At 43.1% G+C, this 18032-nt stretch overlaps 2 protein-coding genes across 3 annotated transcripts in view; both read right to left on the reverse strand.

The window, feature by feature from the left end:
* LOC143106143 (actin filament-associated protein 1-like 2) overlaps window positions 1-14629 on the reverse strand; it is a 35379-nt gene extending 20750 nt beyond the window's left edge. Inside the window, exons 1-5 of one of the 2 annotated variants that reach the window (XM_076270343.1) lie at window positions 14396-14629; window positions 13189-13295; window positions 5260-5394; window positions 3055-3132; window positions 2771-2838 (exon numbers count right to left, since the gene is read on the reverse strand). In XM_076270343.1, the coding sequence (XP_076126458.1) occupies window positions 2771-2838; window positions 3055-3132; window positions 5260-5394; window positions 13189-13192 (285 nt within the window). In that variant the 5' untranslated portion in view covers window positions 13193-13295; window positions 14396-14629. The remainder of the gene's footprint in view (window positions 1-2770; window positions 2839-3054; window positions 3133-5259; window positions 5395-13188; window positions 13296-14395) is intronic. The other variant, XM_076270342.1, reaches the window with a different exon arrangement.
* Window positions 14630-15036: 407 nt separating this feature from the next.
* LOC143106857 (dematin-like) overlaps window positions 15037-18032 on the reverse strand; it is an 88749-nt gene continuing 85753 nt past the window's right edge. The window contains exon 16 of the mRNA XM_076271334.1: window positions 15037-17922. Coding sequence (XP_076127449.1) covers window positions 17809-17922 — 114 coding nt within the window. The 3' untranslated portion in view covers window positions 15037-17808. The remainder of the gene's footprint in view (window positions 17923-18032) is intronic.

The raw sequence follows: 18032 nt of genomic DNA on the forward strand, positions 1-18032 counted from the left end.
GCCAGCCACACCATGTATCTAAATAAAATACTGTATTTTTGTATTTTGAAAGAAATACTAAAAATACTCTTTAAAGGGAGCATGATATCACTTTGCAAACCTTCCATATCTGTCTATTTAATCTATTCCTTCATCAATACACTGACTCTGTTGATTAAGTGTACAATGTTTGAGAGCAACAGTTTTTCTCTGCCTACGAGACATGCCATAACCTGCAACAGATCAACTATGCTGACCTGCCTGTTACATCTCATAGCCTAAATACTGTATCAGAGATGCACTCAAAAAGTCACAACTGAACTTGTCAAGAGGTACAAAGTGGAAACAAGTCTCTGACATCATTAATGCATGCCCAGATTGAGCAATGTGGCAGGGCTACATACAGTAACCGGTTCCATGTGTACCGGTTGAATGATAAAAGTTCTCAAGAAACTGATCATTAAAGTTCTCAAGAAACGTAAGGGTTGGTACTAGAGGGAGTGTATTGTGTGTGTGTGAGTAACCTCATCTTGCACTGGATCATCTTCCTAAATCTCAATATTATGATCACAACAAGTCTGGGCAAATTACTAACTCAGCACCAGTCAGAGGCTACATTCATTGTTGCACTTTTATGATATCCTCACATTACCAAAAGTAGGCTATTGGTTTTACCAAAAATATTTGGCTACAAAAATACACCTATAAAGTATTTTTAAATACAAAATATGAAGCCATTTTCTTCAACAAATTAAATACAAATAACAAAATACTATTTTGCATTTGAAATACTTATTTTAAATACATGTATCAGAAATACTGCCCTGGCTCTTGGCTACAGCAACTCGAGCTAGGTAGTACAGATTTTTTTTGTGTTAGTGCTTTGTGTTTATATCAATTTTTATCCAATTTGACTGCTTTGCTATGTTGCCCACCCAAAATTTCTACCAGCCCACCCAAATGTAGTAGGTTAGAACCGGCCCTGTGCTGCAACCATAATAAACTTAATAAGATTTTAATAAAGGTCAGCAATCAGACAGACAGAATATATGTAAGGGATAATATATTGAAATGTATTTCCCGGTCATTATCGGAAAATAAGTCCCATTTAGGGCAAACAGTTGCGGACTACTTGCGGAATGATATGAAAGACGTGAATCAAAAGCACAAAACCCGTTGCCATTGATAGCGGTCATTATATGTTTCAGCGGTCGTTACTCGTGCATATTTGACCGTATATATATATATATATATATATATATATATACTTTTAAATACTTAAATACTTTAAAAAAATAAAAAAATTCTCTAGTGCCATATTGCCCATCTCTATTCAATTCAATTCTATTATATTCCATTGTATTCTATTCTATCTTGCTTTGCAGTGTTCTATCCTGTCTGCAGTGACCTTTGCGCAGGCTGCTGGCAGTGGGTGCGAGTGGCTCAGAGGTTTCTCTAGTTCACGCTGGAGGTTTATTTTGGCTGCACCCACTGGGCCACTTGAAAGCGCTCATTAAAGGGCAGGGGCACAACCTCTGACCCTCCGAGCCGCTCTGCCCCTGGGTGACAGCAGTGGCCAGGACCTCCCCAAAAAACCTCAGCGCTGCATGCACCCTCTCATCAGCATCCCCACACATGCAGGCACGCACACATGTACACACACACAACACACACACACACACACACACACACACACACACACACACACACACACACACACAGAAGGTCAAACACAAGCACACACACACAAACACACACAAACACACACACACACACACACACACACACACATACAGACACACATACCCAGAGTCGGCACATATGAGGTCTTTCTGTAATGCCCAGTGCACTGTGCTCTGTCATTACGCACGGCGACTCAGCACTACCCGACCTCAAAATACACACTAACACCGGCGAGCTGAACTGCCCAAAAGGCACAATACTACAGCATGCCACATTCACAATACAAACAGCCCTGCAGAATACATACACACACACACACACACACACACACACACACACACACACACACACACACACACACACACACACACACACACACTCACACACACACTGCACAACTAAAACACACCACAAAATACGACACAAAAAACATCAAAAGGCTTCTACACACTACTGCAACTTACAAATACATTACAGGTCATGCTACACAGGTCACACGCCACCATGTTACACAACACTATGGTGGTGCTATCCACACAGCTCCACAATATAATGGGGTGACCTGTGCCAAGAGGCAGTCAGTGTAGATTGCAACTGCAAATCACCACACAAGCCAGGGCTGCATCCCCACACAACACAAAAGCACTGACAACAAGCCTATAGGGACTGACAACACGCCACAAAGCCAGTAACTAAATCACGCCTGCCAGACCTCCCCAAACAACGGCCAGACCATCTGTACAGCACAAACAAAACACAGAGCGATTACTACATGAAACTACATTTCATCTCTAAATTAGCAGAAAGGTTATATTTATGCCATCAACACTTGGACCGTCAAACAAAGTTATATCAGCATGATGTATCCAAAGATACATTATCCAAAATTGGCCCTTCTGTTTGCACTTCTGTTTTTGGGTACTTGCAACATGTGTATGTGGTGTGTGTGTGTGTGTGTGTGTGTGTGTGTGTGTGTGTGTGTGTGTGTGTGTGGTGTGTGTGTCTGTGTGTGTGTGTGTGTGTGTGTGTGTGTGTGTGTGTGTGTGTCTGTGTGTGTGTCTGTGTGTGTATGTGTCTGTGTGTGTATGTGTGTGAGAGAAAGCCTTACCCCTGACCGAAGCCACTCTGTAGAGGATGAGGATGGGAGCTCTTCTGAGGAGTCCACTTCAGCACCAGCTGATAAACACACACACACACACACACACACACACACACACACACACACACACACACACACACACACACACACACACACACACACACACACACACACATCTAACTGATACATTCAGTAGGTGTATTTTTATTTGTGCGATCACCTCCTGTGTCAACTGTCTGAGTGTACAATCTTGTGGCTGGGTCTGTCTGCAAGCCAGCAGTCATGCTGCTTACCTGAGCACTGGTTTTCCCTGAGATCACTGTTAGGAGCTCCTGACGGGCAGTTCATGATCATGTATTCAGCATCTTCAACTTCAGAGACAGAGCAAGAAAAGAGCATGGAAGAGAAAGACAAAAGACACTGCAGTCACACACAACCCAAAGGGAATAACCGTAATACTTACGGTTACTCAAGGTCAGTTGATATATTTCTGTTTTGAAACTTCAGCCATCAAGCTTTCTAGTATACAGTGCATACCACAGATCTCTAGAGGCACATCGGCCTGTAAGTAGAAGCACTTCTTCTACTTTATATGTTGCCTCAGACACAAATAAAGGGAAATAGGCTAGATTTTAGTGTAATGCCATCGGACAGCCACCATAAAACACTCCAGCAGTCAGAGCCACTACGCCAGGACACCCTGCTTCGCGGCTCATAAATGTCCACAGCACACGGTCGCCTTCACCTCAGCAGACCCTGCTCGTCTGCGTTTGGTTGGACATAGCCCTTCGAGACGGTGTCTGACAGAGAAGTGGTACGGGTCGGGAGATGTGGGGTCAGAGGCAGAGTGGGCAAGTGTAAATACGGCTGCCCTCAGCCCTGTTCTGGCTCATCCTGGTTTAGCCTGCAGCTCCTCGTGTGTGTGTGTGTGTGTGTGTGTGTGTCATAGGCTTACAGGTCATAGGCTCTGTCAGACTTGCAGTGAGGAATGGTGGTAGTTCTTCAAATACAGAACTCTCTACATCTCAGACGATCTACACAGATATCCCCAATGTTATGAGTTGGATATTCGCTGTTGCATGGCCAAGTATGCTTTTTTTGTAAGGTTTTATTTCCAGACAGATAAAGCTCTCCTAGACACTGTTGTCATGTTAACATGTTGTTTTTAAGTGTACGTTTCAGAAGCGTTGTAAACACGTGACGATAAAATAAAAAAGCTTTTAGATAGTCACCCCAGGCTGATGTCACACCTGGTAAATGTATATTTGGAACTGAATTTTATTGTAAATGCATTCCAAAGTGTTGAAGGTGCAGTATACAAGTGATGCTATTCACTGGACAGTTTTATACATAATCTCTCACATACACACACACACACACACACACACACACACACAGATATGGTGACACACTGATGAGATCTGAGCTCCAGTCATCATGACATCATGATCGGGTCACAGTGAACGGAAAGACGTTTTTCATGGTGACACAGGAATTTATGGTCCAGAGTGGTAAGAGAGAACTGGACAGCTGGCCTTTGAGTCTGGAAAGAGTATGTCTGCTGCACAGCAGGTCACTGCTATTGTTTATGGTGGATCTGATATTCAGCTACAGAGCCGTCTGTCAGTGATTGCAGCCATAAATGACTTGCTGGGGACAGCTGGGATAATCTGCTATAGGCCAAAACACAAAGGCAACTGTGATTCAGAGGGAGATTTTCTTTTTATCAGTAACACATCCTGCTTCTGTCCTTGGCTAACTAAACCATCTCTATGTTCTACCTAGGATAGTTAATTAATTACCTTCGCCATGCTGGATCACATAAGATTAGGCTGGAATGGACTACTGTCCTTGTGGAGTAGAGTTGCATTTCTTGAATATTAGGTAGGGTTCTATGGTGTCTATACCCAAAAGGACAGGCTTCCGCTTTTATTTCCCAGAATTACGCTAAAGAGCTGACTGAATGGGAACTGAACTGTATACTGCAAAAAATGCTGACCAAGTGTTATTAATTAATGTTTTTAATACAAAGAGAATTACCTAGTGCTTTCTTAGTAAGATCACTTTGACTTGAGTTTAATGGACAGATGCCTTATCAGGACAAATTTGCTCTGGACTGACAGCCAAATTTGCTTGTTCTAAGTACAAGGATGCATAGATTTGCAATAATTTGTCTAACAAACAACTTGGCTTATTCTTCACTGGGACTATGAGAGTTAGTAATACAGTGTTACTATCCATACAAAAACAGAACAAAGTCCTAAGAGAAGCTATTTGTTGATGAGACCTTTTCTAGAAGAGAGCTTGCCAGAGCCACATAGCCAAGCACTGTGTAAGAGTTGTACTTAGCACCAGAAATGTCAATCCGACATGGATAATGCCACAGTCTTTTCTTCTCCAGCAATCTCTCATGGTGTACCACTGCCACAACTATGGCTATGCTATCATCAGTGCCAGCATGGCAAGCTGGCCATAATGAACGCAGGCAGTATGTTTACCAGCTGGCTCCTTGTCCTGCAGTCTGGCCAGCAACTCGGAGATGGATTTCTTCTGGGCCTGGGCGATGTAGCTGAGGTTCTCGCTGTCCAGAACCGACAGGAACGTCTGCAGGTCTGACAGGAGCCGGGCAAGAACTGCAGAGAGAGGGAGAGAAACAGAGAGAGAGGGTTAAAGTTTTCTCATCATAAAGAAAGAAAAGAAAGAAATACGCCGCAAATGAAGAGGAAGTGACCTGGAGTTTCACTGTAGTAGAACTGGTGAATCAAGACATAGGAAAAGAATTAAGATCCCTGAGTCACCCCGTGAACAGGCCCACTTCATTAAACCTTTCTGCAGTATCAGAGAGAACAGAGAACATACCAGAGAAGGCCACTCGAGGCAAGTATAAATAAATATCACTGATGCTTGCTTGTTGAGATATCTTTAGCCCTCAGAACTCAGAAATAGCACAATTGTGATAGAAAAAAAGACCCCAAAGTGTTCCTGGTGAGTTATTTTTGAGTTTCAGACACTCAAAATACCTAGAAGAAGAATGAATGGAAGATTCTGCCTAACTGCTGAGATGTTGTCGCTCCAGAAGGTCTAATTCCCTTACTAATTTGGACATCACCTTGCCTGCATTTGGAAAGGCTAACAAAGTTAGGACAGATTCATGGGGCCGCAACTTAAGTCATTCTCTGGATTAGTGGCAGTTCAGCATTTGCCATGCCCAACCTAGGGTCAACATCACACCCAAGCTATTATGTTACACTAAACAAAATGATGCGCAATATCTCTATAATCAAATGCTGTACATTCAGTGCCAGAAATGGCTTTGACACATATAAATCAGAGTGAATAGATTTCCTCAAAGAATGTGTTACCTTGAAGGAAACATGTTATGAGTGTTTTCTTTTTTTTCTGTGGCTGTGAAGGATCTGAGAGAGTCAGAAGAAAACTATGCAGTGCAAAGCATGACCATTAACGAGGAACTCTCCAGTAAGAAATCCAAGTCAACCAAATGAGCCACGAACAGGTGTGTGTGTGTGTGTGTGTGTGTGTGTGTGTGTAATGAGATGTGACTGTGTATGTGTTGTTATAAATGACATTTTACAACAAATCCACATGTACACATAGTATATTTGTATTTTTCACAAATTATAAAGTATATATTTACAAACTTAACTTGTATAAACCATACTATAAATGAGTAAGTCAAATAAGTAAGTACGGAGCTCTGTGCTTGTGGATGGAAAAAATTTTTCATTGACTTTAAAATAAATCATCGACTTTTTGTGAATCATGGCACACGCATTTACAAATAATTACGTAACTTCCTTCTCTCTACAGATAGGAAGTTATGGGTGATTCTCTATGATTAAATCACTAATGTCAGCAATGACATTTAGCATCTTCCTTGCTTGATGAATCCTCATTATCATTTACAAGTAATTGCTGCCCTTGAAATGTCTTTCTGTCTGTCTGTTCTTCTTCCTCTGCCCCTCCAACTAGTAGACGGAGAGACCCTCAGGGTTCCGTAGCACCAGGCGAGCTTGACCCCTGTTGTTTTGGCTTCATGTCTCTGTGTGTACAACATACAGACCCAGCACTGTTTGACCCTCATGACCCTCAACAAGAGACGACTTTAAATAGAAAGGGAGCCCAGTCATAGCGGTCTTTGTATCGCACCCTCATCATCATCACCCTCTCTCTCTCCTCTCTCTCTCTCCCCATCAATCCCTCTGTGTCTTATTAAAATACAAAAACAGGGTGAGGGGAGAGAGAGAGAGCCAGTGTAGTGTAGTGTTGCTGTTCTACATGTGGGCCCAACAGAAGCCATGTGCTGTGTAGCCTGGCCCTTGTCTAACTGGCAGACATAAAGGGAGTCCACAGTGGTCTTGGAGGAGCTGAATGGGGAGCTGGAGCTGAATGTGCCTCTGTTAGGGCCGCCGCGGGGTCCCTGGACAAAGAACACACAACGGCACCGACCCTCAATGAGGCCCACACTCTCCAGTGGCCCACCACTGATGATTCATAATTCATGGAGCTTCAATTGCCCGCATGCACACTCACACACTCACTCACTCTCTCCCACACACACACACACACACACACACACACACACACACACACGGAGACGTGACACATATGTATAGTATGTATCAATAGACAGTCACAGAAACATAGACAAGTGGATGTGGAGGAGAAGGGGCAGGACCTATGTAGAGTGTACACAACACATGTAACATTCATACACATGCAGGACACACACGCACATACACACACACACACACACACACACACACACACACACACACACACATATATATATATATATACACACACACAATGAATGCTCACAGTGTAAAAGGAGTTTCAGACTTCAAAGACTTTTTTCCTGTCCTCTTCAGAGAGTCCCTTTCTGTATTTCTGTCCATCACAGACATTATTACAACTCCTCTCTCACGATAACTCCTAATCCATAACCTCTCTCGCCCTCTCTCTCTCTCACACACAGACAAACATACATCCATACATGCATGCACATATCCCACTCTCACTCTTCCTCTCTCTCTCTCTCCGTCTGTTTGCTTTTCTCTGGCGATACGGACGGAGACCTTTACAATGAGCCTATAGTGTGGCTCCTGTGGTTCGGCTCCCAGCATGTTTGTGTGGCATGGTTCTTTAATGGGAGAAAGGTGACTGGGATAAGTGCTCCAACACCAGCCTGCTTGTTTACATCTGGAGGAGGCAGGCTGTAAACATGACTGAGTGGTTTAGAGGTGGTGGTGGTGCTGGGGGGGGGGGGGGGGGGGGGTGAGAACAGTCTTTTGCTGTGGTGAGTGGGAGGCCTCGGTGGGGACTTGGCATTTGCAAGACCCACAGCTGAAACACTGACTGTGTGTTGTGGTTAGCTCATTTGTCCAAGTGCAGAGGTGCACTTCTGTGTAGGTTTGACATAGCTTTGTACCATAGCTGTGACTTATGGGGTTTAGCGATAAAGGACAGAGGTGAATAACACATTCATCAGCTATGAGATAATGGCTGCTTTTCGTTGTTTGTTGATGGTATGGATTTCTCAGTCTGAGCAAACACACTCCACTGCAACAAGGACAAATGTAAACTAAATCATGACCACATACGTTCATGCAATCTCAATTAGAGAATCAACTCAGATCCACAAAAGCTAGAAAAGGTGCCATTAAGGAGCATCACATGAGGTAGACTGAAACAGTCAATAAACACAATCAACAGTTGTTAGGGGCTCTCTTTATATCTGGGGAGCATAAAGACTTGTCTGATTCGTCTTCTACTTTATTACAGAGCTGAAAAGAAGCAATAAACAGCACTTAATTGTTGTTAGGTGCCAGTAGTTCTCTTAATACCTGCTGTGGAACATAATACATGTGAAGGCCATTTTATTTGTTTCTTTTAAGTTGTGCCTTGTTTGATTTGTCCATTATGACAAATTTTCTATTCTACTCTAGAGGTGAGAGGTTAATGTGCCATTTCCAGAAACTGATCATTTGTCACATCTTGATCTCTTTAAGGCTTCCCTATCGAGGTTGTAGTCTCCGGTCTTCACAGGCTCCTTGTTGTCATCTGTGCAAACGCCAGCCCAAGTCCTCTACAATTTATGAGAAGGTCACGGGTAAGTGTGGGGAATCTAACAATGCCTTGGCTGTAAACCTCATGTAAACATCGCCAAAAGGCATTAAGCGACACTACAACCATGAGAACACACAAATTCATTATTGCTTTTGTGATGCAATAAGTTGAATGTGTAACAAACAGCTGGACAAGATTTGATTCATTGAAATATTGCCTATTCTTCATTCGTAAGGTCTATAAAACATTATATTTTCCTATTCTGCACACATTCTTTAACATGGAAAGAGGCCATTCTCATGACGGCTGTTCGTCAGGCTGTTAACAAAGAGTCACCTTGTTTCCCACCAACTTTGCGCGCCAGCTATGACCTTCAGATCTGTCAGATTCACCACTCACATCTTAACAGCAAAGTCACAAAGCAAACACAATCTGGTCAAACAAGTGTCAATGCCTGACTGATCGGCTCGCAGCATTAACCAGCAGTAGTGCAAGAGACCAACACGCTACACAAGCGATTTCACTCCAAACACTCTCTTAGAGAATCCTCTTGGGACCGCAAGCCCCACAGCAAGCCCCACTTCTTCTAACTGTTTATGCGCATATATCCGGGCTGCCTGCAACAAGAGTTTATGACATTTTGGGACATGGCAAGTCACCAAAACTACCTCTGCACTCTACTATCCTTAACCAGGAGGAGACTGCTCTGGTGGCAAAGCATGAGAGTTCTCTTCCTCTCCACTTTAAACACTCTCAAAGTTACAGACTGTGAGCACACAGCTGGGAAGCCTCTGCTAAAGGGAGACATGCTGAGTCTCTCTCCATGCATAGTCTCTCTCTCTCTCTCCGGTGGGTTCAGTGGGCACTTTTATGTCCTTCTTCCCGGTTACTTTCTGTTTTTCCTTTTTTTCCTTTCCTTTTCTCCCTCTCCTCTTTCATTCACTCACTTTCTATCCACTTCTAGTCCTAATGGAGGGCAGGATTCAGTCTTAATAATTTCCTGCCAGGCTATTTCCGCTCTCCCTCGAACCTGAGGAGATAGAACTCTGGCAGTTTTCCCTCAAATGATGTCACAGACCACCCCATTTCAGGTCTCCATCAAACAGGCTCTCTACGGGCAATACTAAATAAGATTAGAAATAGGTACTTTTTGGGGGTCATTAGGTTCCTTTTTCCACTTAAATTGTTATTGTGAAGTCCTGAGAATGAAACACACTGTACATCCCCTTGTGGTAACAACAATTGCCATGTTGTCTACTCTTAAACCAGACATTACGAGTACAATTTTGGCTTTTAGTGTTTTAAGCCCCCAATGTTGTCTTCCGGGCAGCGCTGCATGCAAGGCACTAGGGTTAGGCAAGGGTTAGGGTTAGGGTTTCTTAAGGTTAGGGTTAGGTGCCTTGAAGTCGATGGTCGCAGTGCTACCTTGAAGTTGACAGTGGGGGCCTAAAACACCATCGAGCTACAAGTTTTGACCAAGAAATGTACCTAACTCGTGCTCCAAGTTTGTTTATCAAAGCATCTCCCGCTCAGCTGTAAAAACATGAGTTATTCCATTATCATCTTTAGGGGGGCAGATTACAGAGGCATTTCCTTGTCGCCATGACAAATTGCCCTCTACTTGGTCCCAGACTCTCCCTTGCGGCACTCTCTGAAGAGAGCAGCTGACCGCAGCTAAGCCACCAAAGGTGTCTGAGCAGTCCTGGCTAAATTCACTGACCAGACAGCTGCCATTAAGTCCTCAAAATGGTCTTCCTCATGGTCTCATTTCCTCACACAATCCCTAATATCCGATGAGGTCCTTACATTTCCGAAACAAAAGCAACAAACTTCCTATATGAATATGAGAGCAAATTCTAATCGTGACAAACAACAAACCATAATTGGCAACCTATGTGAGGCATTGGAGTTAGGTCTGCAGGCCACAAACATTGATTTCCCATTTCTTGTCTTATCTCAGCAAAAGATCTAACCTCACACAGAGTCTCCATCTGTTTCAAAACAAACTGAGCTCTGTGGTTGTCATTCATTATGCTCATATCACGTTCTCTGAGGGCAAGCCCCCTTTCACCTCTACATTCATTAGCAAAACTAATGATTTGGAAAGAGCAAGGGCATTTTCCACATTTCGGAAATGCTTCAGACACCCACTCTCGTGTTTTTCTACAATGGGGGAGAAGAAAGACATTTTTTCTTTCAGGATCGAGGGATGAGAAGGGAGCCCTTGGCCTCCAGCTGACTGAAGCCCACGTCGGCCTACGCTGAGGGCTCATGGGTAGGAGGAGGTCTGCCAATCAGATGGGACCGCTGTAGTCCAAGAAGGGCCCACATTCTGGTTTGTTCGGTGGAGGTTTCCCTTTCAGATGGAACTCCTACCCTCTTATTCCAAACCACCACTGTTTGACTGATTCCGCTGCACATTCGCTTAAAAACAGCCTCACCACAACACAAAATCACTTCTGGTTGCAGCAATGACCTGCAAAAAAAAGACCTAAATGAGAAGGTGGCCATCCAGATTGGGACATACAAAGCCATGATCTCATTGCAAAACTCAAAACCCTGTTTCATCCACCACAGCTGTATTAATCACACAAAGCAAGACATGTGAGGGTCCCAGTAAAGTTTCAGAACATCACAGAAACCTCAAGAGGATTCTCTTCCACATAAAAAACATAACAAAATCAAGAGGTACGAAGGAAAGGGGGGAAAGGGGGGAAAAGCACTAGAATTCTTTCATCCTCAAGATGAAGATGCAGACATATAATGAAGTGGGACATCCTAGTTGATCAAGCATGTGGATCTGTGAACACCCCCAAACACACACACACACACAATATGGACATCTGATTTTAAAAGTGGCCCATATACCTGTGATCAGCATGATCTACAATCCAACTATGTAAATCGCCAACAAACCCCTTGTCATAAAGAACAACAAACTTAAAGTTGTTTGTTTTATGTCTTATACAATAAGTGGGATAAAACCAATCCATTACCAAATACTTTAACACAAAGGGACTAAGGTAATAGTAAGTTAAGCGTGCAAACTCATGACCTTGGAACTGTTAGAAATGTGCTCTATGCTTTAGGTTCTCACTCGAGACATAACCTCAAATGCCTTGTTTGTCATGCACAGGTCATTGATTGGCATGAAAGTGGTGGAGGTGTATGTGAGCGGTGGGATTCACAGTGTGTGTGTGTGTGTGTGTGTGTGTGTGTGTGTGTGTGTGTGTGTCTTAATGAGTGGGAGGAGCTGATGTTCCACATTAAAGAGCTCTGTCCTATCAGCTCCACATCCTGTTCTCCTTACCGCTGCCACTGGGCGCTTTGAAGATACCAAGTGTTTAAAGAAGTCGGGTGCCTTCGCAGAGACACTCTCAAATAAACTCACAAGCACGTAACTAACAACAGTAAACAAACTGTGTGTATAAACATTAGACACAGAGATGCATGTTGTGCATGCACGCACACACACGCACCCATGCACACACGCACAGACACACACAACACACACACACCTAAGTAAGAAGAGAACATCAAATAACTCAACAGTATCCATACCCTACACACATGGACAGGGCAGTGTTTCCCATACATTGACTAATTTGTGGCGGCCCACCACAATATCAAAATTGACCACAATGATTTTCTATGTTGTACTATTGAAATGGGATGAAATCCTGTAGAATAGAATACTGCTAGAATACTGTTGGGTTGTCGAGGTTAGAACACTATAACGTTACAGCTACTTATCGTGCAAGGCAAGTATAACTATAGGCTATTCATTTTATTGACTCCGACACAGGAACCCCCGCCCCACCTACCACTACAATTACAGTTCAATTCTGTAAGAAACAACTGCAGTGAATGGATGTTCAATATATCCTCGGACACACAAATTCACATGCACAGAGACACAGACGCACATTTGAATGAGGGAAAAACTGGCTATCTTGCAAGGGTGCAGTTTGATTGACAATCATCTCTGCCATTTTGACTTGATAGTTTCAAGCTGCAAGCCATGGCTTTGAGCTGAGAAGTATATTTCAAACCACAAGGCCCTTTGAAGAGTGCCTCCAGCCCAGCTGTGCGAACAGACATGGCATGAGAGCGAGCCACTACAGCGGTCACTGGGCAAACAAACACTGTGCTGACATACGGTAGATCGAGAACGAATGGGCCTATCACACCCATTACATAACATGACATGCTATAGATTAGGCGCCTACTGACTAATTTCACATTCATATGTTTCATTATGAGAGGAAGAGAAAGGCAGAGCAGGAAAGAGAGAAAGAGGGAGAGAGAGAACCTGGTTCAGTGTGTGATGTGTAGCTTACTCATCACAGCGCATCAGTGTGTAGCCTACATCTGTCTATGTTGGGTTGGGAGGAAAGGGCTACTGTTGAGGTCACATTCTTGTTTTATTTTGCCCAGACACAGACAGCTAGAATGAGGAAGAAGGAAGAATATCAATTGAAAGAGTGGGTGTCCATGACCCGGTAGCCTTGACTTCAGTTAAAAAATTCAGAGGACGGCAAAAACGGGCAGTTTGGAGGCATGTAATATTATCCATGATGTCATTTTGTTTCCAAACAGGGTCATTTTTTTAGAGAACACGATACAAGAAAGGGAAAATACTACTACTAAAACCCAAAACAGTGCTCCGATACAATTGTTATGATGTTTCAACAGAAACGGTTTTGGAGTCAATCTGTCGTTTTTTCATTACTAGTTAAGTAAACAATCCCGCGGGTCTGGTCTCTCTAGAGATTAATGTGGCGGCGATAGAAGAGAGGAGGGTATTTCCGATAGCTTTTCTAAAGCCATTACATTACACATTCCTTTACAATGATAAAAGTTGTTCAAAGTCTTTTTTTCAAAAACACCACGAATTCCATGGGCTTGACAGAGCTGGAAGGAATTGGTTGGTTACGTTGGCTGCATTACATGATTATAATTAAGAACTTACGCAAAAGTTCCATATCAGTGACAAATGTGTCACAGACATAATATCAGCCACTACTAAGAGGGACCAATATGTAAAGTTAGCCAACAGTTGTCCGACTGGAATGTGCTTCTAGCTGGTATGTCTCCAGCTGGCCATCCATGGGGCAGTAGGCTATGATAACACTGGCTGTGAACTTAGTCTGTAAATTCACCAGTTGGCTATGCAGAATCCTCCCTAACACATTGACAAAATGTTCTTGCCTTTTATTTAATAAAAAACAATGAGTAAACGTCTTGCTTAGCTACAACTTTTAACATGAAGACAATAGCCTACACAGAAATCAATGGCATGCTACTGACAGATAACCAAAAATCCAGTAACATGTCATTTTTGTTAATCCGCCTGATTCTGAATAAACTCCTGAACTGACATAGCCTAGGCTACCAAAAGAAAAGAAAAAACATTGTTTCCCATAAAATTGGTTTTAAGGTTCTTTTTTCACTCCCAAGGAATTAAGTGCATTCAAACGTAGCCTACAGACTTAAAGTGAACATGTGTTGGCTGTATAGGCTCTATGAATTAAGAGTGTAGCCTACCTTTTTGTTTGTCCATCCTTGCGAACAGTTCAAAGCTTTCCACCGAAGTAGCCTCGCACTCCTCCAGAAGTCATTGCTGTATCTGTAGCCCTCTTTTAGACTACTTTACAGCTGAATGACTGAGTTCACTATTATACAGCTTCTGTGTGTTTCTGTGGCTGGCTACCACTATATTACCATGTAACCACACGCACAACGTCCCTTTCCTGTCTCGAAGACTTCCACTAGTTTGAGTCCCCCTCTCTTTTAAGTCTATAACCTGATACTGTCTCGGGGCCACCAAAGAGACCGCCTCTTGAGAGGTGAGGCCTAGACTGCTCCCTATCGACAGAAAAGTTAACTGGCATTGTGGATTCAAAGCGTCGCTGCTGGCGATTTTCTCTCACTTGTTTTGCTGTCCTAAACAAAACGATGCAATTAAGGGCATTTCCCTCTCAAATAGTTGTAGGAATTATTCTGTCCACATTTATCATCTGTTTAAGTCTAATTAAGTAAATGTATGAAAAAAGAACCAATACATTAGAAAATGAACTGTTCACTGTTTGTTCAGGGGTCATTATTGTGGGTCTTGAATAATTTATTTACCATTATTTAAGACAAAACGTCTATAAATTGGATGTTTTAATGGCAGTAGTACAAACTCACCAGAATAATACACTTTCCCTCTGTCATGTCTATATATTAAGATAAAAAAAGAATACTACACATGAAAACAAGTCTACAGAAAAACAGCACACAGAATACTCAGTCCAGTCAGTTGTATTCAACATCCTTTATTTCGATTCTTACCAACACACCTTCACATAAAAAAGAACAACTTAAAATGATCCTGTGCGACAGTACAGTTGTATGTATGTCTATGAATGCAGCAGATATGTCTCCTGGCACAAGTTGGGTGCCCATAAAAGCACATGGAGTAATGAGGTGACACAGTGTGGAATAGCATGATGCACAAACACAGCACACCAGACAGGAGCTGAATCAATCTCATGGCTAGGTGGGGCTCACCATCCGATCACATCTGACCCTGGGCAGTCGTGGTATCTTTGGGCCCAGTGGCAGTCCCCCGCTACAGTAGCCATATAGTTCTAAATGGCTAAGAAGATCCAAGCCATCTCGGCGAGTAATGACGCGGCAGGCACAGAGGACAATATGGTGATCGACCTGTGGTTATGTAATTGTGAGTGAGCATTTAAATATGGCAAGAAGACTTGTGACAATGAGGGTTTGATGGAAGCCTGTGAAGGGTGAAGCTCCTGAAATTCATTCTCGTGGGCCTGAGACCAAGGAGGAACATGCAAGTCTGCCCTACTGCTTGGCTCCCATCTTCGAAGCTCCTGCGCATATGTATGTGGCTTCAGGGTCATTTCTCTCATTTCCATTCACACCCATTCAGACCGGATTGCTATGGTCCCAAGCCAGAGGGGCAGGCTTGCATGTCACCAGTTTACTTACAACAGGCAGTTTTAGCCAAATGCAGGTAAACATCGGAGTCTAAACTTGACCGAAGCCCAAGCCATGAATCAGAACTAATCTCGGGTTCCATATTTCACTGCTGGCTGCTGGGTCTAACAGGTCAAGTTCCGGATTGGCTCAGGTGTCATAGGGTGGAACTAATTCACCTAAGCCCGTAGGTTACAGTCCGTGTCTGTGGGACTTCGTTCTTTACATAAGGCAAAGTTAGCCCTCTCGTTTTTTGCAGTGATACTTTCAGTATACATGGAAACGAATATTAATCTACATTCATACCTAGATATGTTCTTTTTGAGTTTTTTTCATTATTATTAACTTATTTCACTATTTCTTTTAAATTCATGCCACAGCCTAGGTAGATAAGATTGAGTCTCTCTGGAAAATAAAAACAATAGCTGCACATCATTTAGTCACGGCAGAGAAACACAAGCTGTAATATTTCAAAAGAAACTGAATTAAAGTAGATAAAATACTCGAAGGACAAGAAAACGAAGAGGAAAAAATATCAATCTGCATTCCACTGGAGGAGGATTTTTATAAACTATGTTATATACAGAGAGGGCAGTGATCAGGGCTGCAAGATCAAACCATCAGGGAGAAGATATCTAAAGGGAGTGGGAGATAAATCTGTAAATTTGTGAGAAAAAAAATCCCTTTGTATCCTAAACTATCATTATCCTACATAAGAGGAATACTGCAGTTCTAAACAATAGCAAGGGGCATGATGTTACCACATGGTACAAGGTGCTTGTCAACGCATTAGCAGCAAAATGGGATAAAAGGAAGAGAAAAAACAGGGAGGAAGGAGGATGGTGATATACTGCCAGTAGGAATAAGTTAATCAGAGAGATGCTGCTTTAGATTGTTTTGTCTCAAGAGTAGCCCACCATACAAGTAAGTAACTGTGCCAAGTGACTCCCGTGCAGAGTAGCGCTCCAGTTCAATACAGCACCAGTTACTATGTGCTCAAAAAGGGATGTGTTCAGTGAAAATATACAAAAGATTTTGGGAATAATTGAGTGTTTATGCATGTGTGTGTGTGTGTGTGTGTGTGTGTGTGTGTGTGTGTGTGTGTGTGCGTGTGTGTGTGTGTGTGTGTGCGTGTGTGTGTGTGTGTGTGTGTGTGTGTGTGTGTGTGTGAGAGAGAGAGAGAGAGAGAGGGAGGGAGAGAAAGAGCGTTCATTAGAGCATGTGTGAGTGTGTGGTTAAATGTTAAATAAATCAAACATAACAAAGAGGTGAACCCCAGGTGAAACCACTCCCTCTAACACCTCAGAACACCTCTACTTGTCTGCAGTGGCATCGCCACAGCCCGGCGGGAGCGGCCTGGTCTGCCTAATGATCAAGTCACAAACAAGTCGCCATTGTGTTTTTCTGTCGTGGCTTAACCTAGTGGCAGTGCTCTTGAACAGTGAGGCTTGTATTGGGTTAGTTCTGGGCCTGAGTGTCTGTGTGGGTTCTCAAGACCAGTTTCAGGCCTGTCCAGCCCAGACCTAGCCTGAGCAGTGACTATTATCTATTAGCGTTGCTTCTCTATCATCCCACACACCTGTTGCTAGCTTGCCTTTCCCCCTGGCAATGCTCAAGCCTTTGTCATCTCAACAGGATCCTAGCATGTTGATTACAACTAGGGAGATAGAGAGACAAAGGAGAGACAGAATATTGAGGCATAGGTCAAACTGTTTTGGTGTTTTGTTATTACTGTATCTGATAGCTGTGGTCTGTTATTTAGAATTGTAAAGGGATTCTGAACTCTTTTTTTGACAGTGCCAGTTGGACTGAGTGATGATTGGTCAGCTCCTCGTGGCATTCAGTGTCTGATTGGGTGAGTTCGGTTCTGTTGGGTTTTTCCAAACAGGAAGTGCTCTGGCTCCTCTTGATTTTCAGGAGAGGAGAAAAAAAAAGGTGGGAATGTTTTCCGTCCCTCCCCCACCCCTGTGCTAGAAGAGGCACACTCGCTTCTTGAGTTCGTTCCGCTTCCACATGGACAGCCGATCAAATTCCTCGATGGACATTCCAAAGAGTCTCAGGAATTCCTCTGGTGCCAGGTGTCTCTGTGAAGAGATGCAAGGTCAGGGCCACACTAATGCACCGTGACACACTTAACATTCATGGCCTTAAGAGTGGGGAATACAGTTGTTCATTTCTGAAAGAACATTTTTAT

The sequence above is a fragment of the Alosa pseudoharengus genome, unplaced genomic scaffold (assembly GCF_046254945.1).
Source record: "Alosa pseudoharengus isolate Yale_2024_CS ecotype anadromous, Long Island Sound unplaced genomic scaffold, YU_APseudo_1.1 YU_APseudo_1.1_scf_6, whole genome shotgun sequence".
NCBI lineage: Eukaryota > Metazoa > Chordata > Actinopteri > Clupeiformes > Clupeidae > Alosa > Alosa pseudoharengus.